The sequence below is a fragment of the Megascapheus bottae genome, chromosome 18 (assembly GCF_031878675.1).
Source record: "Megascapheus bottae isolate mThoBot1 chromosome 18, mThoBot2.hap1, whole genome shotgun sequence".
Taxonomy (NCBI): domain Eukaryota; kingdom Metazoa; phylum Chordata; class Mammalia; order Rodentia; family Geomyidae; genus Megascapheus; species Megascapheus bottae.
The window spans coordinates 43,726,238-43,754,002 of NC_143526.1; the positions used below are offsets into that span (position 1 = coordinate 43,726,238).

General features: G+C 46.9%; 2 protein-coding genes and 2 long non-coding RNA genes across 7 annotated transcripts; 3 read left to right on the plus strand and 1 right to left on the minus strand.

The window, feature by feature from the left end:
- Positions 1 to 1,757: 1,757 nt before the first annotated feature.
- On the minus strand, positions 1,758 to 15,907 carry Aurka (aurora kinase A). Of its 2 annotated transcripts, none has more exons than XM_090352552.1 (9): positions 15,682 to 15,907; positions 13,363 to 13,409; positions 11,629 to 11,884; positions 9,829 to 9,883; positions 8,540 to 8,731; positions 7,563 to 7,701; positions 4,824 to 4,972; positions 2,489 to 2,663; positions 1,758 to 2,390 (listed from the first exon to the last, which is right to left on the minus strand). In XM_090352552.1, exons 2-9 carry the CDS (start codon positions 13,402 to 13,404, stop codon positions 2,211 to 2,213), a joined length of 1,188 nt encoding a protein of 395 aa, XP_090208678.1. In that variant the 5' UTR covers positions 13,405 to 13,409; positions 15,682 to 15,907; the 3' UTR covers positions 1,758 to 2,210. The 2 variants fall into 2 exon arrangements, with proteins under 2 accessions (XP_090208678.1, XP_090208679.1); XM_090352553.1 differs by lacking the exon at positions 15,682 to 15,907 and adding an exon at positions 15,279 to 15,312.
- On the plus strand, positions 2,084 to 8,637 carry LOC150050628 (uncharacterized). Its single transcript, XR_016538681.1, has 3 exons — positions 2,084 to 2,154; positions 8,136 to 8,235; positions 8,383 to 8,637. It is a non-coding gene; the product is annotated as an uncharacterized LOC150050628 (long non-coding RNA).
- LOC150050629 (uncharacterized) lies at positions 8,725 to 11,904 on the plus strand. The gene is made up of 3 exons (XR_016538682.1): positions 8,725 to 8,812; positions 11,244 to 11,333; positions 11,728 to 11,904. It is a non-coding gene; the product is annotated as an uncharacterized LOC150050629 (long non-coding RNA).
- Positions 15,873 to 27,193, plus strand: Cstf1 (cleavage stimulation factor subunit 1). Of its 3 annotated transcripts, XR_016538680.1 has the most exons (7): positions 15,873 to 16,227; positions 17,582 to 17,772; positions 19,363 to 19,640; positions 19,785 to 19,982; positions 20,917 to 21,307; positions 24,905 to 25,483; positions 25,565 to 27,193. XR_016538680.1 is itself a non-coding variant. In XM_090352549.1 (6 exons), exons 2-6 carry the CDS (start codon positions 17,604 to 17,606, stop codon positions 25,162 to 25,164), a joined length of 1,296 nt encoding a protein of 431 aa, XP_090208675.1. In that variant the 5' UTR covers positions 15,873 to 16,227; positions 17,582 to 17,603; the 3' UTR covers positions 25,165 to 27,193. The 3 variants fall into 3 exon arrangements, 2 of the variants coding, with proteins under 2 accessions (XP_090208675.1, XP_090208676.1); XM_090352549.1 differs by having other exon boundaries at positions 24,905 to 27,193; XM_090352550.1 differs by having other exon boundaries at positions 15,873 to 16,046; positions 24,905 to 27,193.
- The last annotated feature ends 572 nt before the right edge of the window (positions 27,194 to 27,765 follow it).

Below are 27,765 nucleotides of genomic sequence, written 5' to 3' on the forward strand. Positions count from 1 at the left end.
ACACATTAGAAGGAGGGGAAATGGCTTGGGTAATTGGTCTATCAGGCCAGTTTTACTGTAGGAAGAAAAAGCGGGTTAAGGAGATTAGCACAGACATTCAAGACCCAAATGAGATGCTGTAAGCAGTCAGGTCAAGAAGTGACCCAGCAGCCCAAGGCTTTCTTCTGAGCTGTGCTGCTACCAGGTGCTGGCTTCGCTCTGAAAAGCTGGTTTTCAAGTGTGTGCTGCTTGATAGCTGAAGGGATTGCATTTCTGACAGGTTCACTGTGCCTTTTGAAAACATGTACCTTCGGGCAGTCAGAAAGCTCTTCTTATTGACAACACAAGTTTTACTGAGCTCTGACTGCTGACAGTTCCCTAGCCTCAAACCCAAGATCTTCCTGCTCCAGCCTCCCAAGGGCTAGGATGGATTACAGCATTTGCCACATCTAGCACTTTCTGGCTCTTAAAGCAGTAATTTCCTTTCAAATGATTTCCTTTTAAGTGATTGAAACTGTAGCTTCCTGGTACTGCAAGGAGAAAAATAAAAACCCCTGGATTGCCTTTGGGATTGATTCCCAAGGTCATCCCATCTCCCTGGTAGAGATGCCCACAGTGGTGGTAGGTGGTCCGTGGTAGGGACCAGGAGAACCTTTCCACACGGCCACTCCTCCCCCTCCCCATCTTGGCCACAATCTGACCAAGTCTCCCTTTGCACCCCGGATAATCCCTCAGCAAAATGTCAAAGTGTAAGCAATAAGACTCATACCAAATAGCCATGCCACTGTCTTAAGCCCCTCCCCACCCTCGTCCTGTGGTCAGTAGCCAAAACAGAAAAAAAAAAGAGGGGATGGAATCCAGGATCAGGGAATTGACGCCTTATGTGACTCACCAGCAAGATGTGGACTGCGTGTACTCAGTTTTTCATGGAACTAGAGGAATAAACATATATTTTTAAAATGTAATCTAAGCCATTACCTGTCTGTAGTTTTTTACCCGGATAAAGGGAGCAGCTTAGATCTGTGAAGCAAATAAATGTTTTGTGTGCATTCATGAACCTTTTCTTTCTCTCCCAGTAAGCCCTTGCTGTTCCTTGTGCTTGACTATGGTACAGGTGGCCTGTGCAGCGAAGTTTCTGCCTGTTCGAGAGCTGGTCTGGGGAATATCCCATCCATGTAGCCAGCCTGCTCATGTGAACCAATTACAGCTTGGGGAGAGGGCACAAGAATATTACTTGGAAATGTGAAGGCTGGTTTAGCACAAGCCTGGGAACTAAGCTGGACACTGATGGCTCATGTCAGGAGGTTGAGACCCGAAGATCCTAGTTCAAAGCTAGCTCAAAAAACTATCTACAACCAATCAGAGAAAAGCCCGTAGTTGAGGTATGGGCACCCTCAAGGGATAGCATGCCACCCTTGAGGGCAAAAAGCTAAGGAACAACATCCAGGCTGAGCTCCACACGCACACACAAACTAGAGACCAGTTCACTTACACCAAGGAGACAGCTGACCTCTGAGGTGTCATTGCTTTCAAGGCTGACTCGTTCGTCAGCCTCGAAAGCCCATCTCTACTGACTGTACACACTCGAGCAGGGCCAACAGTGAAGTGGTGAAAATCATCAGCACGTCGTAAGGTCAAGGTAATCAAAGACGGCTTAAGTGTCCCAAGATAGATGGAGAGCATGTGTTCCATTTCACCAAGGCTAAGGAGGACCAGAAACCCAGACAGGCTGAGCAAGGAGATGGCCACGGGGAGCAGGCCACAGAGGAAGGTCAAAGTCCACACACAAACCTTTATTTTAACAGTTAAAAGAACGAACCACATCCTCATTCCAACAGCTCTCCTGGGCTGGGCCACCCAATAAGTTACACACACGCTCAGGCACTGTGAGGTCATGTACAGCTCTAGCTGGCTGAGCCAGGCAAAGTGGTCACTTTCCTTGTCACTGAGCCGACACAACTGGTGTCCCTCGAGGGCATCAGCTGGACGTCCGTGGGGATGGTGAAGGGGAGCCTGCCACCAGATTATGAAAGCAGTCAGTGAGAGCAGCAGGATCCTGTGGCCTCCGAGCATCCCATCATGGAGCAGAGCGCAGTGCAGGCCCGGCCCATCGGCTGTGCGGGCACCGTCCTGCAGTGCTACGGGGACGGCGGTAGACAACAGAAGGGAATCTCGGTAGGTGCTCCAAAACATTGTGCAGCAGCTCTGGCTCTCCCCAAGCTTCAGGGAAATTATTTGCCACTCAATTCTTTGCTCTTTTGGCAACTTGGTGGTTTTGACGAGTTTGCTATAATCCAGGGGTGTTCAAGCACTTCTCCTAGAGTCGGCCGCTGGCTTGCACTGTGCTTTAGCAGTCGGGAAATGAGATCCCTGGCTCCCTCTGTCACAAACTCAGGGAATGTGAATTCAACCTAGAGTACAAGGGATAAAAGTCACCAAACACAGGTTAGAGACAGTGTAAACCTTCGCACCCAGGCCAGTCAGGGACGACTCCTCAGCTATGGCTTACCCGAGATATTCTTCTGTATGTCTCTTGGTATGTCTGTGCCTCAAAGGGAGGCTTCCCAGTTAAAAATTCATAGCACAGGACCCCAAGGCTCCAGAGATCCACCTTCTCGTCGTGCATGCGACCTTCAATCATCTCCGGGGGCAGGTAGTCCAGGGTGCCACACAGAGTGGTTCTCCTATGATAGCAGCACAACAGAGCCCAACCCTCAGTCATGTAACATGTGTCCACTTCCCCAGGGGGCCCTTCTCTAAAGAAGTGTGGAGGACCTACTGTTTGCTTCCAAATCTGACAAGCTCCAAAATGCTGAATAACCTAGACAGTGTAACTGCAATTATTTGTATATAAGCTTCCATGTAGCCAGGCATGATGGTACATGCCATGCCTGGCATCTCAGCACTCAGGAGTTGAGGCAAAAGTTCAGGGACAGCCAGCCTGGACTACAACACAACAGAACAGAAAAAAGCTGCTATTCAGAGTTCTCTAAATATAACTCAGAGTTGTATACTAGGTCCAAGTTAGGTGATACCACAATAAGAAAAACACTGTACATTAGCAAGGTACCAAGGTTCACGCCTATAATCCTAGCTACTCAGGAAGGTGAGATCTGAGGACTGTGGTTCAAAGCCAGCCCAGAAAAGTCGGAGATTCTTATCTTCAATTCACTAGCAAAAGGCTAGAGTGGAGCTGTGGCTCAGCTGATAGGAGTGCCAGGCTTGAGTGAAGAAGCCAGGTGTAATGAAGGTGTTAAGTTCAAGTTTCCATACAGACAACAACAAGGAAAAGTATGTGGCCTGCCCGAGATTAGGTCTAAAGAGACAATCACGTCCAATGCATGGGACTGGCTTGGTTTTTTGAGACATGGTCCTTCAGCAGTTCAGGATGGCTCTGAGCTTTCATTGCCTTGACCTCCTAAAGGTTATTACAGCATGTGGCATCAAGTCCTGGTTAGAATACACACTCGTGACATTTCTTGCACCACTGGGGTGGTGTCACCATGAACTGAGTATGAACAATGCCGCTGACTTGGGGCAGTGAGGAGGTTCTCATGGTGACTGCGCAGGGCCTGTACCATAGGAGACGCATACAGCAGCACGCAGTATGAATGAAGCACGACAGTGCCATATCTTATACTCACATGCTCACCAAGAAAGCAGACCCAGGCAATATGGCAAAGCAATCACAGCTGCTGGGTGGAGGCTCTGGGCAGACTGGGCACTATCTGCTATGGTTCAGCATTTCTACTGATTCTGATTTTGAAAACAAAGGCTGGAAATACACTGGCTGCAGCAGACACCGAGCCAGCTGGTCAAAAGCAGAAGGTGACGGGTGCTACGGCTGTCACAGTCCTGTGGCCACACCCAGCCACAGGTAGCACCCTGTTCCCCCCTCCAAGTTTACTGGGTAAGGTGTGCCCTGTAATGGAGGAGCCACCACTTTAGGCTTCTAACTACCCCTCCATACATACACATATACACATACACATACACACACACACACACACACACACACACACACACACTTTCTCTCCCCCCCCCCCCCCCCAGTCTCCTGCCACACCGGGCTCCTCAGTGCTCCAAGACAGACAGCAGCCAGCTGTTCCACCACACCCCTGGCCACAGGGGGGCATGGCCACCAGCATATCCGCACACCATCTTCAGAAAACACCACTGGGCAGGTAAAGCTCTTGTTTAAAGCCTATAGTTCAGTGTTAGCTGAGTTACTCACTGGGTGACATCCCCTCCCACTGGTAGCAATCAGTTAAAAAGAGACCACAGCCACAGACTCAATGGAAATCATTTCAACAACAAAGGGTCTGCCCCACACCACCAATTTCAGGCTCCGCAGCTTTTCTGAAATGGCTTTATTTTCAGTCTTTCCTCCAAGCTGACCCATTAGAATGCCTGACCCACATGAAGCATCCAAGCATTCACCAGCCTGAATGCTCCCATCCACACCAATGTGGACTTCAGAATCCACCCCACCTGCCCCATGCCTCAGAACTGCTCTTTCAGCTCCTGGCTGCTGTGCGGCCACTTTGCTTTTTCTCCTGTCTTTCCAGGACACAGCTGGACTCCACCCTAGCATGAAGGTAGGAGCTGTCCCCTACACACATCTGTATTATGTGTTGTTTCTGTCGTGTATGCATCACCTCTGCAGGGTTGTTTTTTTTGTTAACCTTACTGGCATTAAACATCTTTAACCATAAGCCTAGAATGGCAGATAGCTCAAAAACACAATATTTCCTCAAAGACGGTAGTTGCTCATCAAGCTGAAATGATCCAGCTAGTCAGAGTAGACCCGGTTCGTGACATACCCCTACTGTGAGATCACATACCTGGAGGATGGAGCATGGACTGACCACCCAAAGTCTGCGATTTTAAGCTCTCCTGATGACCCAAGCAGCAGGTTCTCTGGCTTGATGTCTCTATGAATGACCCTCTTTGAATGACAGTAAGACAGAGCATTTGCCAATTCTGTGATATACTATCAGAAAGAAAGTATCAGAGAGCACGTTTTAGATTTTTATACACTTTCTGACATTCAAATATTTTAATACAGTATAAACTTAATGTTCCACAGGTTTCAATGCTAATACTGCATAAATCATATACAAGTTGATAAGAATAAACTGAACCAGAGAGCAGGAATTTTGGACAGTCCCCCACACTCTAGTATTTTCTGAGCAAGAAAGAGGTGGTCCAGACATGTTTTTTGGTGTGTTCAGATGATACAATAACCCAAAGTTTGGTCAACTAAGGGCAGTGGTAAATGTGATGGTAAGAGACTAAGCTGTGTTTGGAGATACTAGAACAATTTCCCTCTACTTTGTAAATATCAATTATACATCTGTTGACATATAATTAGAATAAAGTATATTAAAGTTGACAAGTACCAACCAGATATGTATCTACCTGGCCCTGAACTTTGCTCTCACAGAGGAAACTGTTCGAATACCTAAACTAATCCCTGGTTAAAATGACCCCCCTGTGAGCCTGACCTTTAATCCTTGTCCTAGCATCCCTGCCTCTGCATGTTTGAAGCATTTGTCTCCTTTAAAAACACTTGAAGAAACCCATTCCCATGAGGCTTTTCCTGTCAACATTTTTTTCTTACTAGGAATGGCACTCTTTACAGGTGTTTTCCAAGAAGGTAGGGCGAAAGGCAGGGGGGAGGAAGGGAAGGAGGGAGAGAGAGAGGGAGAGGGAGGGAGGGAAGAAAAGAAAGGGAAGAAAGAAGGGAAGGGAGGGGAAGGAAGGAAGGCAGGCAGGCAGGCAGGCAGGCAGGCAGGCAGGCAAAAGAGTCACATTTTAGTCTGAATGCAGACAGGAAACAAAGACCAGACTTAGAGCTAAGACTGAATGGCCACGAGTTCCTCAGCCTCCTGCTCTGTCCACAAGTGTCCCTGGTGACAGGCAGAGAACATTTGTTTTTGTTTGGGAAACACATCCATGAGGGAGTTCCAGGCAGAGGCGATCTATCCTGTGTCCTGCACAGGGTTTCTGAGAGGAAGAGATGGAAACATGTGAAAAGGAAAGTCAGCCCCAATGGCACTAGCCTGAGGACTAGGCAGTTTCCCTGGCTGGCTCAACCTCTCACTTTAAAGCTGCCTCAAACATGACTTCCGTGGTCTAATAGTAAGTCAGAGGACTCCCCATAATAAACAAAAAAAAAATCAGCTGATGGGTGTCAGCAATAAGCTCTCCAGTCCTTGGCTGGTCCTTTGAAAATACAGCTGATAGGACATTAAGAAACAGCCAAGGACTAACTCTGAGCTTTAACCACACTCCCACAAGGCCAAACAGCAACAAAGACAGAAAATAATGTGGACCAAATGGTACAAGTTAGTGAATCCTGATTTGTGAGCAATGTTTGGGATCTTCTGACAGGTTTCCAATACAATCAATATCCATTTTTTAAAACAGGATCTTTCTAAAACAAAATTGATTTGTCAGAAGAAAAGTATCAGGAGGGAAAATTAGAATACCTAGAAGTGAGTTCACTGTCACATTAAAGAGTGATGTGGCCCTAAGAACTGTGTGTTGAAAAGTTAATCACAAAAACAACCATGTTAGGAGACAGTATCTAAGGAGAAGTGTCTGGGTCAGGAGAGCTCCATCCTCCTGAGGATATTAATTCCCATATAAAAGGGGGTGAAGCTTCTTGAGTTCTAGCTCTGACTCTCTTACCCTTCTTGCTTCTGCCATGTCATAAGTAAGACCCTGAGCTCCTCAGACTCAGGCCTCACAGCATCCACAGCTGACAGCTATCACCTATTACATGTTACCCTGACTCAGTTTTGTTATGGTTGGCAGGTAAGTTTCATAAATTTTGAATTTGGGGATGTACTCACTGGCTAATCAGATTAACGTATGCAAGAAAATTAGCCCTTTTTACTTCTACTTTGGTTTCGTTAAATTACTATCTCCAGTCCTATCTCAACTTAAGACCTAGTAGGTCAAGCCCTGAGTTTACTTAGGTAAGAAGGGTACAGTATAAGAAGGGTACAGTATATTCAAGGTATATATGTAACTAACAAAATGCTGAAGTTCATTTTCCTAAGTAGATGCTAGATAGGATTCAATATTACTTTACACTAAAAAGGCTAATTTATTAGTGAAGACATAAATAGGAGAAATCAGAGGTGGACTATACTGGAACTCCACTCCCTTCACAAGTTCTGCAGGTCTAAAACTAGTATAAGATAAGCAATTGCTAAAGAGAGAAGGCAGAAAAGCCATACCTGAGCTTCTTCATTTCAAATGTCTGATCTCATGCTAACAGCTGACTCTACCATGAATGATACTTTGGGTTTTTTTTGTTTTTTTTGCCAGTCCTGGGCTTGAGCTCAGGGCCTGAGCACTGTCCTTGGACTTTCTCAAGGCTAGAGCTCTACCACTTGAGCCTCAGCACCACTTCTGGCTTTTTTCTATGTATGTGGTACCGAGGAATTGAACCCGGGTCTTCATGCATGCTAGGCAAGCACTTTAACCACTAGGCCAAATTCCCGGCCCCAATGAATGATACTTTGGAATAAAGAAAACACAATTAGCCTGATCAATCAGAGAAAACTTACAGTAGCAGTTCGCTGCTCATCAAATTTGGATAACTTCTGAAGTTCTCTGTAGACTGTTCCAAGCGGTGCATATTCAAGAATTAGGTACACTCTAGTGGCATCATGGAAATAGCCATATAGCCTGAGAATATTAGGATGCCTGCAAGGAACAGTGAAGATGGGTCAGTTTCAGAGCTGATATGAGAGTATGCACTGAATATCACACACCCTTCAATGGTATTTCACCTGAACCCTCTTCCCAGCCCACAGGAGAATCCACAGCTGTAGGCCTAACTCCAGGCAGTGTGGCCCACATGTAAAACACAGGCACCAGTGACGTTCCCTTCGTGTTATTCTGGACCTCGGGTTTAGTTAAGACTCTTATTTCTTCCCTTTATTCATAGGAGGGAATCTCAGCTAAACATCATTCTACATATTAAAGAAAAAAAGAGCACGGGATTTGCACAAGAATAACGTGCAAACAGACAAAGCAGACAGGCATATGGCATGGGGACACAGTCTGCCTAGGCCTAGCTGATGGATGAGTGTGTTACAGGCAAAGTCTAAGTGTTATCATTTCTTTTATATCTACAGAACATTAAAAGCAAAAATGAAAAAACCACTGACTCAAAGCAACCAGGAGACTGCTACCACTTACTTACCCACAACCAAGAAAAAAAGACTACTCAGCTAAGTTACCTCATTAATAAAACTTCGGACCTCAAATTGAGTTCCAACACAGCACTAAAGTCGCCATGAATCTTTGGAAAATGACAAGTACTTAAGTATTCTATGTGGTGCTACGAAGCAAGTTATTTCTTTTCCTTTTTCTTTTTTTTAGGTCCAAGAACAGGACTCAAGACTCGGCACATGATGCTTTCACTCACTGGCTAGCTCTCTACCAACAGAACCACGCCTCCAACCCCCTGCGGCAAGTCCTGTGAAAGGCTAAGAGGAGTCTTGTGAGCTTTCCTCTGAGCTTCACCCTGGAAACTCACCGGAGGTGGGACTGTATTTCCACTTCTCTTCTGAGCTGATGTTCCACTCCTGCCTTCTCCAGTTGAGCTTTAAATAACACTTTAAGAGCGAGGATAAACTTGCTTTGTTTTTCTCTTGCCAAATAAACATTACCAAATTTCCCTTTCCCCAGTGGGCGGCCAATGTCAAAATCTTCCAAAGTCCATTGCCTTCTAGAAGAGATGGCAGCACCTCAGAATTTGAAGGACACACATCTTTGCCAAGAATTTCCCAACAAGAAATGAACATATTCTGTAAGTTCCAATTGGCCATCACATGTACTTTCAGTGGGAACCAAGCCCATAATTACTATTCGTGAGTCACAGACACTGAGCCCCAACTTTGCTAGGTGTGTTCAGCTTTGTGAGCTATTAACATGGAACAACCTTGGATTTCCAAGGTAGAAACCCTCTGTGGGGAGGTCCTGTGCTCAGCATGTAGACCTACTGACAGCTCAGGGATCATGCGAAGGGCAAGTTACAGAACAGCAGGAAGGGCTCAGGGCCTCTTTCACATCCACCCTCCCACCAATCATGAGAAGCTAGTCCAGCCCCCTTTCACGCATGGAGCCACTGTCACTAGTGGAGGCAGGATGGGCCCAGGCAGCTGGGCATGGAGTCTATGGAGCTCAATGCTGAGAAAGTCTTTAGGCGGCTACAAGCAAAACCAATCATGGGATCACTTGATCCCTGCTCCTCTACGCTGGAATCTAGCTCAGAGGTTAAGAGCAAGTGTTTAGAAAGTGTCCATCTAGGGACTTTACAATAGAGAACAAGTACAATAATTAGTGTTGCCAAAATACCTTTTAGTCACACATGCCTGTATAATTCTCTATCCTGACATTTTGTGTTGGAAAAACTTGTCCTTGTAAGCCAGCTACGGCAGTGCATGCTTCCAGTCCCTGCTACCTGGGAACCTAAGGCAGGAAGATCACTTGAGCTTAGGCATTCTAGGTCAGTAATAGCAACATAAGATTCCAGCTCAAAAATTTAAAAAAAAAATTAAGAACTCTCACTTTTGCATGAAAATAAACTAGAAGTACATACAGATGACTTCTGAGAATAGCAAGAAATCATTCAAACTTTCTATAACAGATTAACTCAGGCTTTTATCTTTAAAAACTGATTTTAAAATTTCTGAGTTCCTGATAAAAAAATAAAGGGCTTTAAGATTAGATAACTGGAAGCATGTCTTATAATTACCTCTAATTACAATGAAATAGCCTATTCCAATAGAGTAACAATACAGAACTTTGTGAATGAGAGCTTACTTTTTTGAGTCTTCATTTTTCTCTTTTGAGGCCACTTCCTTTTCAGGATTATTTCCTATATGGAATAAGTTAAAGTTCCGTTTTTAGAGCAACTACAAAGAGTAAGTTTTTTAAAACTTGAACAGATAAACAGGATGGTCCCAGGAACATTAATGATGCCTAATATCAAGAATCTAGGCTTCAGGTTTTCTCTCTGAGCCGTGCCCTGGCACCCACTGCAGGCAGGAGGCCTTCACAGCAGAAACACAGCTGGTCTACCTCCCTGCAGTCTCTCTGAATGAACTTCCAGGAACCACCACTAACTTCAGTCACCTCTCGACCCAGTGCTCGAGCCAGCCACATCCACGCCCTACACATATTATGCAAAGCAAGCCATCACCTTCCAGGCAGGAGAACATAATACAAACTACTAAGAGTTCAACTGACAGTTGTTCTAGAGGGGAACACTAGTGGATCTAACCATTTAAGCCATGTCTCCAGCTTTGTTTTTCTTTATAGGGTCTCAAAAACGTTTCTGCCCAGACTGGCCCTAAACCATAACTCCGAATCTGCCCTCAGACTCCTGAGTAGCTAAAATGCAGGCATGAGCCACTGCCCATGGTAAGACAGGGTCCTTGCTATGCTCCCAAGCCAGCCTGAAACCTTTGATCCTCCTGCCTCACTTTCCCAAGTGCCAGAATTACAGGCATGCACCACCAGGACCAGCTTAGTTATTCCTGCCGTAGCTGTGGAAACAAGGGGATTTTCCACGCTTCTACCTCTCATGTCCAGTAGGCTGCACTCAGGTATTACAGTGCAAATCTAAATGGCTCCCCTGTGGCTCTCTACCCCAGCTAACATCCATGTAAATGCTACTGGCATTCGGGATGCACCACCCCAACATGTGACTGTAGGAGACCGGAATGTGCCACCACCTGAACAATGAATGCCGCCAGGGTTTGAAAAGGACATCTGCAAAGTTACCTGTATGATGGGAACCAGATGTGTCACCCAAGAGGCTGCTGCTACTCACACTGCTAGCCCTGGTTCACCTCATGCTCTCCACCCCCCTCCTGGGGCCCCATCGCTGCCTTTCCCTCCCAGTGCCTGCTTACACAGACCCTTCTGAGTTCACAATGCTGCCGTATTAACCACTGACCACTGAGTTCAGTATTTTGATTCATTTCCCCATTCACAGATTCAATGAGCAAACCTGCCAGTGGAGAGGAAGTTCTTTCTTCCTTTCACCGGCACCCTAAACTCCATCATTATCCTTTGAGGGTAATCTATTATTGCCAGTTTACCTGAGTCTAATCCTATGTGAGTTTTCAACCTCTCCACTGTGTCTTTACTAAACTAACTGTGCCCCGAGTCTTAGCTACTTCCTCTGTGGAAGCGGGTCAGTTACTCTGCTATCCTCATTAAATGGTTTCCAGGAGTGAATTTGGCACCATGAATGAAGGCATGGTCTCTCTCAGAGCCCGCTACTATGTTGGGAGAACTCAACAGCTGCTGAATGACAAATGGTAACTATCACCACTACCGCGCTCCACCCGCACAAGCACTTGACCTCAATATCTCCTCCCCAGCACTCTCACAGCCAGCACTGCTACTCTTGAGTTCACTCCGCATGTCTGGTGTAAGCTTTCTAAGAGGCTATTCAGTCCCTTCTCTGCCCTCAAATCTTTAGTAGTCACAGGCGTCTGGAGACGAAGCTCCACTCTTTAGCATAGCCAGCAGTGGCCTTGGATGACCTCCCCCAAGTAGTTTTAGCAACAAAGTACCACTCGGTACCACTCGGTGAGTATCAAGCTGGCTTACCAGAGGCTGATGGCTGGGGCTGCTCATTCTTCTGGGGGTTAGTCAGGGACCGGGAGACAGGTCGAGCAATGGCAGCCGACTGTGATTGCTTCTGCACAGGCTTCTGAGTGGAGACAAGCTTCTGTGCTTGTGAAGGAACTCTCTGGGAGGAATTTGAAGGACACAAGACGCGCTGAGCCTGGCCACTGACTGCAGATGAAGGAAACTGCTGAGCCACTGGAACACGTTTTGGACCATCTCCTAATGAAACTGCAGCCTGCGGCAGGACAGAATGAAGAGATCAATGTTGTGAGATCTCTAGTGTCTTTTGTAGGATAACTAATGAACCTCTTTGAAAATACACGGAAGGAGAAAACTTTTAAAGGGTGAATGTGGCCCAAGTCCTTTACAAGCATGTATGAAAATAGAACAATGCTTATTAACATTTTTATTTTAAAATTGAGGGAAAAGGTGCAGTTGAATGGATGGCGAGGAGGAAAGGGGTGATTTTCATCAAAATGCATGGTACTCAAGCTGACTTTTTGAGTTGTAACCCCTTTGTGCAACTATTTGAGAATAAAAATGTAATTTAAAAATTTTTAAAAATGGGACCAGGAGTGTGGCCTAGTGGTAGAGTGCTCACTTGACATACACAAAACCTTGGGTTCAATTCCTCAGTACTATGTAAATAGAAAAAGCCAGACAAGCAGTTCTGTGGCTCAAGCAGCAATATCCAAGGACAGTACCCAGGCGCTGAGTTCAAGCCTCAAACCACACACCCACACACACACACCCACACACCCACACAAATATGCCTATGTCTATATGCAATGACAAGTCTCTCCATCATGAAAACGAATAAGTTTCTTCTTTGCTTCCTATGTTCATGTTCTTTTGGGATTATCCCAACTGTATTCCTTACTTGTTCCAGTAAACCTGATTTCACCCCTCCCCTCCTTATTTTGGCCAGTGCTGGGGCTTGAACTCAGGGCCTGAGCATTGTCTCTGAGCTTCATCTGCTCAAAGCCAGCACTCTACCACTTAAGCCACAGAGCCAATCCCAGCCTTTTCTGTTTATGTGGTACTGAGGAATTGAACCCAGGGCTTCCTACATGATAAGCAAGCACTCTACCACTTAAGCACCATTCCCAGCCTTCTTAATGTAGACTCTTTAGTCTTACAAGTTAAATAGCTCCAAAATGCTAGGCTAATGGCAGTAAAATGAGAGCAGATGAGACTTCCTCCTGCTTTCAGTCTACCTGACAAGGGCCAGTGTTAGAAAGCCATGTCTTGAGGTCCAGCACCAACTCATTGTGTATGAAAGCATAGAAGGCTTCAAATACAAAGTCCACTCCTTCTGACACAAGTGTGGCTCCACAACCCAGTAGAAACCCAGACAGAATCAAGAACATGGAAGAAAATAGTTAACCCAAAGAAAAGAGAAGGTCTGGTGCTGGTTGCTCATACCTGTAATCCTAGCCACTCAAGAGGCTGAGATCTGAGGGTCACAGTTTGAAGCCAACCTTGCCAGGAATGTCCAAGAGACTCTTAATCTCCGATTAACCACCAAAAAGCCAAAAGTGGAGCTGTGGCTCAATTGGTAAAGTGCCACCCTTATGTGAAAAAGTTCAAGGACATTGCCCAGGTGTAGATTTAAGCCCCAGTGTCAGTGCAAAAGAGAAACAATTCCTGATACCAGACCAATCGTCTCTTGAACTTTATAGATGTAAATGGGACTACTGGCAATTCAATTACCTTAAAAGGCCCCGAAATGTGATTTTCTTTAGATGTGTCCATGGTGCCTAAAAAAAAAAACAACCTTTAATATGAAGCCACCTGCCTCAAGTGTTGCTATAGTAGTTACTGGCAGTCTCCCAGATGAAAAGGTCTCTGTGACTCACAGAATTCTGTATTTTTTAACGTATATTAATGAAGCTGATAAGGTGGTTTCTTTCCTAACAAAGTAGATGTGTATGCATGCGTACATGCATATCTTCCCTCCCTCGCATAATTCTATGCTCCTCAACTGATGCACATGTCCATTTGTCCCACAGTTGTAGAGGGCAGGACTGAGGGCATGGTAATAAATTCAGGCCCAGCAGTCCTCATCCCCAATGTTGAGTTTGCCTAGTCTCTTGGCTTTCTCATCCAGCGCCTGAGGACTCCTAAATGTTCAACTGCAACCCAGATCTCTCTCAGCTCCAAACTTAAATTTCCTACTTTTTAAAACCTTTCACTTATATTTTTTAAATTTTATTTAATAGTACAAGGGGTTTCAATTGAACATGTCAGTTTATGAGTAGAAAGCATCTTGATCAATGTCACCCTTTTCATGGTTCCCCCCATCGCTCCAAACTTTCCTGCTCTCCGTAAGTATCTGCAGTTGATTATTTGAGAGCCACCTCAATTTTAAGTGTCCCACACTTCGTCTGCCATTGGCTTGGAGAGACATCCACATCCCCAGTGACGGCAGTGCATCAGATTAGCAGCACAATCGTTGACATGGTCCTCTTACTACCCCCACATCATCTGATCTACCACCGCTGCCACCATCCAGTCAAATATGCTCCCCTTGGATCATTTACAAGAGGTCCCGAATGATCACCTCACTTCTGCCTTTGCTCTTGGCAGTCCATTCTGGACCCTGTAGCCAGTGATCCCCATTAACCCTGAAGATGTGATGGTCCATGGTTTTTAAGACCCCTGCTGCTAGCCAACTCAGCCAAAACAATGCAAACTCCTCGGCAAGTCCCATAGACTATGGACCTTGACTACTTCTGCCTTTATCTCTGGTCTACCACACACCAGCCAAAACAAGTCCCCAGCTACCAGGCCTTGGGACTTTCGATTTCCTCTGCCTATTGGGCCCCCTGGGTGTAGCTCGCTCATTTCACTCAGGTGTTTGTTCAATATTCCCTCACAGGATCATCTCTCCCTTATTTTTATCCATAGCCTTAACATCGTAAATAAAAGCTTCTGCGCATCTATGTACTGTTTGTCTCCCAAGACTCAGACATCCTCCACAGAAATAGGGAGCAAGAGACCGAAGGCCAGGCTGGTGCCCTAGTATTCACTGCCTGTGACCCCAGGACTTAGAACAATGCCTAGTACATAACAAGACTCAAATACATTGGACATGAAGGAAGTCAATGACAAAGGACAACACCATGATATAAGTTATGTCAGTATTATAGGGTGGCAGGCAGAAACAACTAACAAGTAAGTTGAACAAACATCAAGAAAGCAGATGAAATGGGCTACCCAAATGCTTTTGGAATTCTAGAACCTAGCCACAAAGCATTCCCCATATATGTATGTACACACCCACATAGATACACATTTCTTTTACAAACTAGCTAACATTATAAAGGCCCAGTCTTTATACAGTGGATTCGTAAAAGCAATAGAAAGGGTAAGCAACCCCCACCCCCACCCCAACCCGTGTTCCAATGCTTTCTTCACTTTCCCTAACAATCACAAGTGGCAGCGCCTGCGAAGATGGAGCACTGGGCCTTGAACTCGGGGCCTTTCCGCTCAGGGCTGGCGCCTCCACTTCCGTGGAAAGCGCTCGGCGATGGCGACGCTCCACCCCGCCGGGTTTAATAAAGCAGACCCTGCGCCCGACGACCCTGGGTGATCCCGGCGGGAGCGCTCGTTAACAGACAGCTCACCTTCGGCCGGCCGGCCGGGAGCCACCTTCCGCGGCGGGGCGGGAGCCGCTGGGCGCCGGGGCCTCCGGGGCCGCGCTCCTCACGCCCCCGGCCCCCGCCGCCGCTCGCTCAGTGAGCCCGGGGGTCTCGTCACCTCACCCACGCCAGAGCCCCAAGGCCTCGGGGCTTCCTGCGGTGTGGGCACCCCGGGCGGTCCCTGAATGCGGGGCGCCGGCCGGAGACCCGCGCCCCCGGGCGGGGAGACGCCGGCCGGGAGACCCCCGGCCCCGGGCCCCGGCCCCGCCCGCGGACTCCGGGCAGCCAACGGGGAGCTCCGGGAGCGGGGGGCCGGGGACCCCAGGTCCACCCGCGGCCCGAGGCCTCGTCCCCCGCCCGCCCCGCGGGGCCGGGCACCCCCACCTACCCGCGGACCGGCTGCCAGCTCCGGCACCAGGCCGCCAGCGCCCCGACCGCCCAGCCGTTACCGCTAAAGGGTTCTTCCTTTTGAAATGCGGGTTTAAACCCTGCGGTCTGAACGCTGATTGGCCCGAGTCACGGCGGAGCCTCTTTGTGATTGGCTCACGACCAGCATTCCGTGGCGCAGGCGCACTAGCACCCAAGAGCCCGGAAGTAGCGGAGCCAACGGCCCGTCAGGTCTACGGCGGTTCTAGGGCCCGCCGTGGTATCCAGGCGTGGGCATTAGTCCGTGAAATAACAGTTCGTTGGACTCAAGGTTGTTGCATAGGAGATAAAGTCGGGGGCCGGTGAGCGAACTTCTCGAACGTGCCAGTAAGTAAAATGGCGAGAAGGGCAAGGCCGAGCGGGGCCGGTCGATAGCGCAGCACTCGGCGTCGCGGCCTGGGCGCGTGCGCAGTGAATGTGCGCGCCGAGCCATCGATCGGGCGGGATTCGCGCCTCCATTTTTGTAGAAGAGAGCCGGAGAGCCGGAGCCAGAGATCGCGATCAGCGGGTACGGAGGGGGTCCGGGCATCGGGGAGGGGCGGCGGGGGGGATTGACGGGGACCCGTGGTGGGCCGCACGAGGCACGGGGCCGTCAAGGCTCGCGCGCGGCGAGGCCTGCACCGCCCCTTCCTCCTCCTCCTCCCCCCAGGCCGCGACCCCGGCTCGTCCGCCTCGGCGGCCGGGTGCTGGAGGGGCGCTCCGAGACGCGCCCGCCCGGGGCTCCGCCTCGGGGTAACCGGCCCGGGCCTCGTGCCTCGCCGCCCTCCCTGCAGGCCGGGGAGTCGTCGCCCCCGCCCGCCCGGCGGCAGTTCGGTCGGTCGCCCCGGGGCTCGGGCGTGAAGACAGCCCACGGCGGTGCTCAGGCGCCCCCGAGCCCCGCCCGGGCCTCGCGCGGTTGTCGGTGCGCGTGTTTGTGGTTCCCAGTGTACTTGAGCTCGGGGCAGGCCCTGGTGCAGAGAGGCGGTGCTTGGTAAATGGTTCACCGAGGTCACTTCTCTGTAGTTCTGTCTCTTGACGCTGGTAGCCCGTCCAAAATGCAAGTGCCACAGGAGGGGTCGCAGGCGGGGAATGGGTAATGCGTGGGTGATCATCCTCAGCCCGTCCACCCAGGCCCACCCGTGGGCATTCTTGCCTGCCTCGTTAACAGTTGTCCGTTAAGAGTGCATAGTCAAGAGTGTGTGTCTACGCAGAGTGCCCTTTCCGTTTCTATAGTGGATTGGGCCCTTTCTCGCTTGGATGTAAGGTAGCACTGATAGGGTTTGAACCTGTCCTCCCGCTTGCTAGGCAACCGTTCCCTAGTACGTTTTCTTACACAATTTCACTTCGAATCTTTCCAAAGTGTTTATCTCGGTTGAGCTCTCAGTCGCTTTTTGCCTTCATAGCGCCTGGCAAAGTTGAACAATTGCAGTAGCAGGTTTTACAAATGAACATAACAGTCACCAGTAAACATACACCTCAGCTGGTGGGAACAGGAGCCAGACAAAACAATTACAGCTGTCTTATCTGTTGCACATATCAGTTGGTGTTTGGTTAAAGAAATTAAAGATTCGGGGCTAGCAATAAAGACTAAAACTTGCGGTTTGGCAGTGAAGAAAAGTGGATGAGGGTTTCTAGTATACACGTGGCTGGCATTACTCGAATAATTTCAGCTAAGTGCTTTACACACACCATGTTGTTTAACCTCTAGAAACTTAACAGCTAAAGAACCTGTGCTGAGAACAATGAGGTCACTACCCAAAGATGATGCAGCTAGTCTAACTGGGATGTATGTCTAACCAAAGACACCTTTGTTGCTTCAGATTGACTAGTGCCTCTGCTCGTCACTGTTTTTCACTTCCTTGTTTTCTCTCTGCTGCTGGCAGGGAAGTTGTCCTCTTCTCCAAGATGTACAGAACCAAAGTGGGCCTGAAGGACCGCCAGCAGCTCTACAAACTGATCATCAGCCAGCTCCTCTACGATGGCTACATCAGCATCGCCAACGGCCTCATCAATGAGGTGAAGCCCCAGTCTGTGTGTGCCCCCTCCGAGCAGCTCCTACACCTCATCAAACTAGGTATCTTGTGAATGTCAGTTTGTGGACCCCATAAAGAACTGTCCACAAGATAATTCTTGCTTAGTGTTGTTGTGTAATAATGTGACAAGTACAACTGTAGCTACTTGTGGATTGATAAGTAAAGTCCAGGTAATGAAGACTTTTTAAACTGTTCTAATGTGTTACATGTTGTCTGGACCACTGTGCCATTGTATTGTGGACTTCTTCAAGTCTCAGCTGAGATGTCACCTCTGATTCCTCTGCTTTTTGTTACATCGTAACAATTCCTATCTGGAGCATTTCCTTCCTTATAATCCTTATCTTCCTGCTCTCCAACTCCCTTTTTCCCCCCCCACCAAAAAAAAGAGACTATAGTCTTAATAAAGATGAGGCCCTTGTCTTATTCAGTGGTATATCCTTGTACCTACCTTCCATTCAATAAAGTTCTGAATTACTGAACATGTTGATTTCCTTTGACTTAGTGGTGCGAATCGTGAGGAGTTATCCTCAGGGAAATGAAAGGTATAAACAAAACTGCCCCACGATATGGAATTGGCTAAAAAAATTTTAAGTACCCATAAAGTAGAACATAACAATATGACAGTGTGGACACAGACATCTGTGTGACATGAGAACTTGCTGTACGTTGCAGGTCAGTATCTCTTGAAAACTAAGCTAGGATTTGTGCCGCAATGATAAAAAGTTATCTGCAAGTGATAAGACTTGAAGTCTTTTTTTCTTCTATATAGTTCTAATTTTTCCACTGCTAATAAGTATTATTTGTGCACTGTGTAAGTTATTTTCTAACTTAAAGCATGATGTGTTTTTAGATCAAGCATGATATATTTCAACTTTTAATAATCACATTTTTCAAAAACAGTTCACTAATATTAAAACATATAACTGACTTTCATGAGCTTCTGAGCTGCTCACAGAAATCAGCCTTGAAAATGTTGAGATTCAGAACCGGCTGCTGGCGGCTGATGCCTGTCATCCTTGCTACTTGGGAAGCTGAGAACGGGGATCACGGTCAATGTCAGCCTAGGCAAGAATGCTCACGAGACGCCCGGCCCATGGCTGGATGCAGCGGCTCACGCCCATCATCCTAAGCTATGTAGTGGCTGAGATTGAGAAGACAGAAAATGCCAGAAGTTTCTATCTCAACAGAGGGAAGTCGGTCACACTAGCGCCTGCCTGTAGTCCCAGCAGCAATGGGAAGCCACAGTGTGTCCAAACAGGAAGCAAGACCCTATCCTGAAAATAAGAGAGAACTAGAGCTGGAGGTGTGGCTTGGTAAGGCCAACCTTGTGATCATGAGGCTCTGAGTTCAAATCTAGGTACTGCCAAACACACATACACACACACACATGTTTAAAAGTTTCAACATGAAAATAATTTTTAAAAAGCAAACGGCTCTTTTTGGCAGCAGTTAAAGTGGTAACTCTGGCTGTGTATGCCCAGCCTTCCGCCAACCTGTGGTAGCCTGGGCAGGGTCTGTCATTTTGTAAAGTTTTATGTGTGGTAGACCTCCAAGGACTAGCAAGTTGACACTGGTGAGATGTTTGGGCCTTTACATGATTTCTTCATGCTCTTAATTTTGATTTCTTTCAGGAATGGAAAATGACGACACCGCAGTTCAGTATGCAATTGGTCGTTCCGACACAGTTGCTCCTGGCACGGGCATAGACCTGGAATTTGATGCAGATGTCCAGACGATGTCCCCAGAGGCGTCTGAGTATGAGACCTGCTATGTCACATCGCATAAAGGACCATGCCGTGTGGCGACCTACAGTAGAGATGGGCAGCTGATAGCCACGGGGTCTGCTGACGCCTCCATAAAGATACTTGACACAGAGCGAATGTTGGCTAAAAGTGCTATGCCAATAGAGGTAAGAAACTCAGAACATGAGAGCATTCCGTTGCTCACTCTGAAGAAAGAGCAGCTTTGGTGCACTGTAGGTGTAGAGTGGACTTTGAGCGCTAGTTGAGCTGCGTCTGAGCCTTGACCATGTCATCTCCCCTTGTTGGCATAGGTCATGATGAATGAGACAGCGCAGCAGAACATGGAAAACCACCCAGTCATCCGGACTCTCTACGACCACGTGGATGAAGTCACATGTCTTGCTTTCCACCCAACAGAACAGATCCTGGCCTCTGGCTCACGAGATTATACACTCAAACTATTTGATTATTCTAAGCCATCAGCCAAAAGAGCCTTCAAGTACATTCAGGTTAGAGATGTTTGGGAGAGGCTTTTTTTTTTTTTTTTGGGTAAATGCTATGTTTTTTCAAGGAGTCTCAGTGATAATTGTATAAAACAAGAAATAGAATGAGAAAGAAAGGCCCATCCACAGGGCACAGGAGCCGGCACACATCTCTGGCTGCCAGAGCCACTGCCATCAGCTGGAGCCTGGACAAAGTTCCTGAGAGTTTCGCGTCCACATCACGCTTTGAGATTCCATTATAAACAATAGGAGTGCAACATGGAAGGGAAACCATAGAAATACTAATAGTACTGACCTCCATCTTTCGGTCATTAAACATATTTTTTCCCTCACTGTTTGCAGCATGGGATCAACTTAAAAGAGGCTCTTCTCATTTACAAATGTGTGTTATCAATACACCAATAGATTGATTATCCCCTAGTCCATTTATAATGTCCCATTCTGAATTCACCCAATATTCATTCACAAATGGAGTTTACTTCTATAGTTTTTGAAGACTTAATCCGTAAATACAGTTTTTCAAAATCTCTGCTCTAAAGAATATTAAAAATACTTTTATATATGACAATCCTTTCATTGCATCGGGGTTTGGTTTGGGTGTTTTTGTTTTGTTTTGTTTTGTTTTTCGTGTTGTTCTTGGTGCTTAAACGCAGGACCTGGGCACTATTCCAAACTTCACTGCTCAAGGCAGCTCTACTTCTGGCTTTTTGGTGGTTACACTGGAAATCAGCCTCATGGACTTTCCTGCCTGGATGACCTTGAACCAAGATCCTCAGGTCTCAGCCTCCTGAGTAGCTAGGATCATAAGTCTGTGCCACCAGTGCTCTGATAGCTATGTGATACCCGATGATAGTGGACTCTTGGGTCTGGTGTTTTCTCCACTGCCTTTGGATCTGACTGTCTCCCGAGTGGTCACTCAGGTCAGTGTCTGTCATTGCAGGAAGCTGAAATGCTGCGCTCCATCTCCTTCCACCCATCGGGAGACTTTATACTGGTTGGAACTCAGCACCCTACTCTTCGCCTTTATGATATCAACACCTTCCAATGCTTTGTCTCGTGCAACCCTCAAGATCAGCACACTGATGCCATCTGCTCCGTCAATTACAATCCCAGTGCCAACATGTATGTAACTGGCAGCAAGGACGGCTGTATCAAATTATGGGATGGAGTCTCAAATCGCTGCATCACCACCTTTGAGAAAGCACATGATGGTGCCGAAGTCTGCTCTGCCATTTTTTCCAAAAATTCTAAATACATTCTCTCAAGTGGAAAAGACTCTGTGGCTAAGCTTTGGGAAATATCCACAGGACGAACTCTGGTCAGATACACGGGTATGTGAGAAAATGATTGACATTTCTATAGCATTTTACCATTTCCAGAACTTTCTGATCTCCCTTACGGAGCAATACAGTAAATGTATCCATGGGACAAGGCAATTCTTATCCCAGTTTCAGAACTAAAGGTTCAACCTTGGGGCTGAGGTGGCAGCTCCATTGTAAAGTACTTTGCTAGCATGTGAGAGGTCTGAGGATCCACCCTGTACTCAAAAAAAAAAAAAACAAACTTACTAAAGGTTGCATTTAGAGGCAAAGCAGGGAACAGAATCATAGTTTCTTAACTCTTCTCCTCTGGAGGTGGAGACCTGGCAGTCCATCCTTGGAACAGTCACTTGTCCTCTTCCCACAGCAACAGGAGTACAAGCAGAGAAAGCCTATTAGTGGAGCTCTATAATGGCGTGTGCTGGGGGCTTCCCCAGTGAGAGGGAGTGCCTGGGTCTGTCCCTAAGAGCAAAGGGAGCCCCTATTTAAGACACCAGTGTCCCGAGTCCAGATTGGAAGTAGGCTCAGCAGGCAAGGCCCCTTGAATTCTCATTCATTACCACTGGTCTCACCCACAGCACTTGTACCAATAAACCTCTTTTGTGATGAATTTTGTCAGCTTCCTATCATGCAGCGTTAGGATTCAGGTCCATTAGCTAATAAGTATTGTTAAAATATTTCTTTTTTTTTTTAGGTGTAAATACTCCATTTTATTTTAATTTTTTTTATTGTAATTAATAAAAGGGTTACATGATATTTGCCCGATAGGTGCATTAATTCACATACATTGATACCCTTTCACATGTCTTAGTACCCATCACCCTCCCCCCCACCCACCACCCACCCCCAGTCTTGGTTTTCCCCCCTTCCCTATCAAATTTCAAATAACCAAATACAAATAAATTCAATATATCAGATAACAATGTGAGATACCCAAGAGACAGCAAAGGAGATGAAAGATAACATAGTACATTAAGGACAACAATCATTCATTATATGGCTTTTGTTTCAGTATCCTGGAGGTCCTTTCAATTAGCTTCATACTATATGGCCTTATATATCAAGGTTTTGCTCTATTGCAGATCTCTGCTAGTAGAGCCCAAGGTTTCTACTGGTTATGGCAAATGAGGGAAACCATTGAGCCTAAGTTCCTTTGAGTCTGGCTTACTTCACTTAATATGATTTTTTCTAAGTCTTTCCATTTCCTAACAAATGGGGCGATGTCATTTTTTCTGACAGCAGCATAGAATTCCATTGTGTACAAATACCACAAGTTGTTGATCCACTCATCAACTGAGGGACATCTAGGTTGGTTCCATATCTTTGCTATGGTGAATAATGCTGCGATGAATATGGTTGTGCTAGTGGATTTAGTATGCCCTAGATTTTGCATGGTTGGGTAAATGCCAAGTAGTGGAATTGCTGGGTCATAGGGGAGTTCTATGTTTAGCCTTTTGAGGCACTGCCACACTGCTTTCCATAGTGGTTGAACGAGTTTGCACTCCCACCAACAGTGTAGTAGTGACCCCTCCTGGCCACATCCCCTCCAGCATCTGTTATTATTCGTTTTCCTGATCCTGGCCATTCTAATTGGAGTGAGGTGGAATCTTAGAGTTGTTTTGATTTGCATTTCTTTTATGACCAGAAATGTTGAGCCTTTCTGTTAAAATATTTCTTACTCTTCCTTTCCATAGCAGCAAAGGCTGTTGTCTGGTGAGAAACCTCCAGGGAGCTTCCACTATTTTTCTCTTGTGAGCTATGTGATGCACCAGGATTACCATAGCTAAGAAACACTGCGTGCAGGGAGGGGGAACCTCTGCTATCTGAAGGCAAAATGGCAGTGCTGATGACATTTGAGCCTCTAGGGTGCAGCATCGCCTACTTAGATGTGTCTCCCACAATGCCCGTGTGTTCATGCAAGTCTGCAGAGAGCCACTCTTGTCCTAGTTCTTGAAATGAACTGTGCATGGACTGCAGAGAAGATGCTAGTATGAGCAGAGGAAACATGTCCCACTGTGCTTCCCCTGAGACCTCGGTGAATGTGTGCAGTACCTTGGGGTGACGTGGTTAACTGGCTTGTTTCAGTGGAGAATTGCAAGGTTGGCTATTTTAAAGGCGATTTATATGCAAATTTCCTCTTCTTGAGGGGTACATGCTATTGAAGGATGTCTAGCCTGACACCATTTGGAGCTGTTGAAAGCCAAGCTTGAATAAATATATTGTGTAAACAGAAATAAATGCCTGCTGGGAGACTGAGACTTGTGAGGGGCGGGTGTCACAACTAAAATCAGCCTAGGCCAAAAAGTCCTCAAGGTTTCATCTTTGATGGCTCAACAGAGAGCAGAACGAGAGTTGGGCTCAAGCAGGAGAGTAACCGCCATGGGCAAGCATACCAGCCTGAGTCCAAGCCCTGGTATTAAAAAAGAAGGTTGCAGAAGTCGTAGTATTTGCCTGAAATTACAGTTTTGTAAAGTAAAGGTAGAAGAATTACAGTCCTAAGACCAGCCCTGCGTAGAATCCAGGCTGTATCATTAAGCAAGAAGAGCATCAAGACCCTTAGTTCAAACTCTAAATACTACCAAATAAATGAATATCATGGGAACAGGTTCACAAAAATTAAGTGCCTGAGGTGACGTCAGTAATCAGAGCTGAGCTGGCCTCTGCCTTAGCTAAAGCTTCTGTGTCCATCCATTGAGCTGTAGTCACTCACCTTCACATGAGAAGCGTGGGGCCTGTGCACCTATTCTGACATTTACAATGAGGGGAGTGCCTAGAGAAGTGGAAGAGTGACCCCATAACAAGGGCAGCACCCTCCCTGGGTCATGAAAAGGAAGTACAGAGACTGGGACAGAACCAAGCCAGTGTTCTTGAGAGGACCCACCTGCACTCCAGAAAGCAATGCAGTGTTGTCCTCCAAACAGCAGGCTTCTCACTTTCTATTGACTATTTTACATGGTTACAAAAAGATAAAGCTTCCTTTTGGAAAGCAAATTTTCATACACCAGTAATTCTGTTCCTGGGAGTTTAATCCTAAGAAATAGAGGTCTGAACACAGGATGTTTTTTTTTTTCTAGCTCTGTTCATCCTGGCAGGGAATAAATGTTTAGCAAAGAATTGTTGTGGTTCTTCTAAACATGAGGTACTTGGTTGCTAGGGGGGAAACAAATGTCATAAAGTGGTTTTAACTACTATAGAAAATAGATAACGCAGCACCAGCTCTATTTTATTTACTTTTTTTTGGTGCCAATAATGGAGCTTGAACTCAGGACCTCAGTGCTACATCCCTGAGAACTTTTGCTCAAGGCTGGCACTCTACCCCTTGACCCACAGTGCCACTTCCAGCTGTTTCTGAGTGGTTTATTGGAGACACGAGTCTTGTGGATTTTTCTGTAGCTTTAAGCTACAATCCTCAGATCTCAGCCTCCTGAGTAACTGTGAATACAGGTGTGAGCCACCAGCACCTGGCCTGGCTCATATTTTTTTGGTAAGGCTGTTTTTCCAGCTGAAGAAACCACCAGAACACCACCAGAACATCCAGATGGTCTGAGGGGTGAACGTCGTGGCAGTGACTCCACCCACGGGCCCTTCACGTCTTGGTTTCTGTTGCAGGTGCAGGCCTGAGTGGCCGACAGGTACACCGGACACAGGCCGTCTTTAACCACACGGAGGACTACGTGCTGCTGCCGGACGAAAGGACCATCAGCCTGTGCTGCTGGGACTCGAGGACGGCCGAGCGCCGGAACCTGCTCTCGCTAGGCCACAACAACATCGTGCGCTGCATTGTGCACTCACCCACCAACCCGGGCTTCATGACCTGCAGCGACGACTTCAGAGCCCGGTTCTGGTACCGGAGGTCCACCACCGACTAAGCCGCACTGACCTGGCCACGGGGCTCGTGTCAGGGACTCCGCCCTCCTGCAGGGCCTGCCACCAGCTCCAGTAGGAAGTCGTGCCACCAGTGGCCTGCGCTCTGCCGCTGTGTGCATCCTACTAGGATTTGGACAAAAGAATCTTTTTTGACCTTGATGTAGAATCATGGTGGAAAAGGTTGGAAACCCAGATCTGGGCATTTCTCCACTCACTGATGATTCCAGTGCAGTTTGTATTGGTTTTGTAAATGCAGGACTTGCCATTCTTTGATCTTACGTGTTTGGAGGATAGAGTATTAAAGTACTTTCTAGGGTTCAGGTGAGTCTAGCGTGAGAGCTTCGGCTTGGCTCCCAGTCACCCCCAAGGCTGTTCTACGACCCCTCTCTGTTTCCTTTCCAGATACATTGTGACGGGTGAGTAGGCTGCCGCGTGAGGACCTAGAGTTTTGTGCCATGTTGAACCACTTTGAGACTCTCTCAACTCTATCCTAAAATGACATCCTTCTGACAATAAAGCTCAGATCTGCAATTTTAGTGTTCTCTATGTTCGCTTCAGTAAAACATAAGGCCAGTGTCCCCCGACGCTCCTCAACGGCTTGCAGGACTGTGTTTACCACGCTGCACCCCTGAGCCCCTGCAGTGCGGGGTGCAGCAGGAAGTGCTTTGCCAGTAAGATGGTGAATGATCTGATAGGAACCATAATGAAAAATGAATCTTATTCAGACAAAAACAGGAGCCTACCTTTTTCTCTTCATGAGGGCTTGTTTTCCACTGGCTTTGTAGTAATCTCAACTCGCTTTTCCGTTCTCTTCAGTATGCTAGTGCCTCCTTGCCGAGGCCATAAGAGCCGCAGTCTTGGGAGAGTTATACAATTAACAATCCAATATAGGGTTTCTTTATCTTGGAATTTTTTAGAGGGTGACAGTACTTCTCTAGATTCTGTTCTCTAAGAAAACCATACCCTCCCCTCTTATTAATTCTTGCTATTTATTCAAAAAATCAAACACCTCATGATCTAATAAGAGTACCTAGAAATATAACCCAGGAACAGCTGGAATTATAGTAAATAAGTCAAAGTGAAAGTGATTGCTGTGTCACAGGAACTTCCTGCAGAAAAGTTCTGCTTCAGTCATTGTCCTTTGGCTCGTGCAGCCCTTACACGTTCTCATGTGTTAAGGCCCAGAGTTCTAGTTCAGTTTTCTGAAGAGCTGTTTTGTTTTGTTTTGTTAATCCATGATGAGTGTCAATTTAATTTTGCTTCCTGGTCTCCCACTGCTTGAACTTAGCCCTCAGAGGTACTGTGTGTATGTGTGTATATGCCCATGCACCCCAATCCTGGGCCTTGAACTCAGAGCTTGGGTGCTGTCCCTGAGCTTTTTTGCTCAAGACAGCCCACTTCTGACGTTTTGGTGCTTACTTGGAGATAGAAGTCCCAGGACTTTCCTCCTTAGAACCATGATCCTCAGATCTCAGCCTCCTGAGTAGCTAGGATTACAGACATGAGCACTGGTGCCCAACTGGGCACCATTTTTAGAAGTGCCATTTTTAGAAGATTAAAGAATGCTACTGATTGGAGTGGGATAACCAGTTCTAAAAAGAAAGCCTAAAGTATCAAGGCAAAACTCTCCACTTCATTCTCTGACTTTCTTGTTGCCTTTAGCCTGTGAACCTGCCATCTGCCATGTCTGTTTCTCCACTCTGTCTCGTGTACTGAAGTGACTGCTCCACCCATCAGGGGCTCCCTCGGCCTTTGCATTCACCATGATGGTTTTGATACCAGTCTCTGAAGTGGCTCTGTAGAATCAGGAATCAAACTGACAGGGTCAAGAACTTTTTTTGTTTCTGAAACGATTTTCTTTCTTCTTTGCTTGTAAAAGTGATATGAAATGTTTTGAGTTGGTGTATTTGTATGGATGGGGAGTTCTCACCTCAGTAATGGTGTTGGCATTCAATGATGGATGGTATCCAGTGAGAACGAGAATTACACCTTCACACCTGTGATTGCTCAAATAAACTTTTGTATATAATATCCATTTAAAGTCAGTTCGTTTGTTTGGAACACGAATTTCCCCGTGTTTGCACACGAGTTCTCAAGCAGCAGGTGTAAGGAGTGCTTTTCGCACTTTCCCTGGTGCCTGTCCTAGAAGTCGCAGTTGTAGTATGATCACCACGCTCTGTGTCTCCGCTTTTCTCTGTGAATTAAAGCAACTTGAGTATAATTCCGTTTCTCTGGATCATTTAGAGCAAACTGTCTTCTGTCTTGCCCTTGGGTTTCTTTAGGCAAGTTAGTGGGAGGCTGAGCGGGGGGTCCTGCCTCAGCTCTGTCACTGACTTGTTGGTGAATGCTCCCACCAGCTGTATTGTCTTCTGGCCTACAGTGTCCTCCGCTTAAAGGCCTCTGTGACCTCTACGGTGCCCTTCAGCCTTCGAGCTCCACCCCCATGCTTCCCAGGGCTTCCCATGCTTCCTAGTGTGAGGCAGGGAAAGCCATCTGCTCTGAAAGGGAGGCTTCTTTCTCTGAACACACAGACCCGGCACTCAGAGTCCTTTCAGTACGAATCTCACTAGAATTTATGTTTAATCTCCTGATCCAGCAAGAAA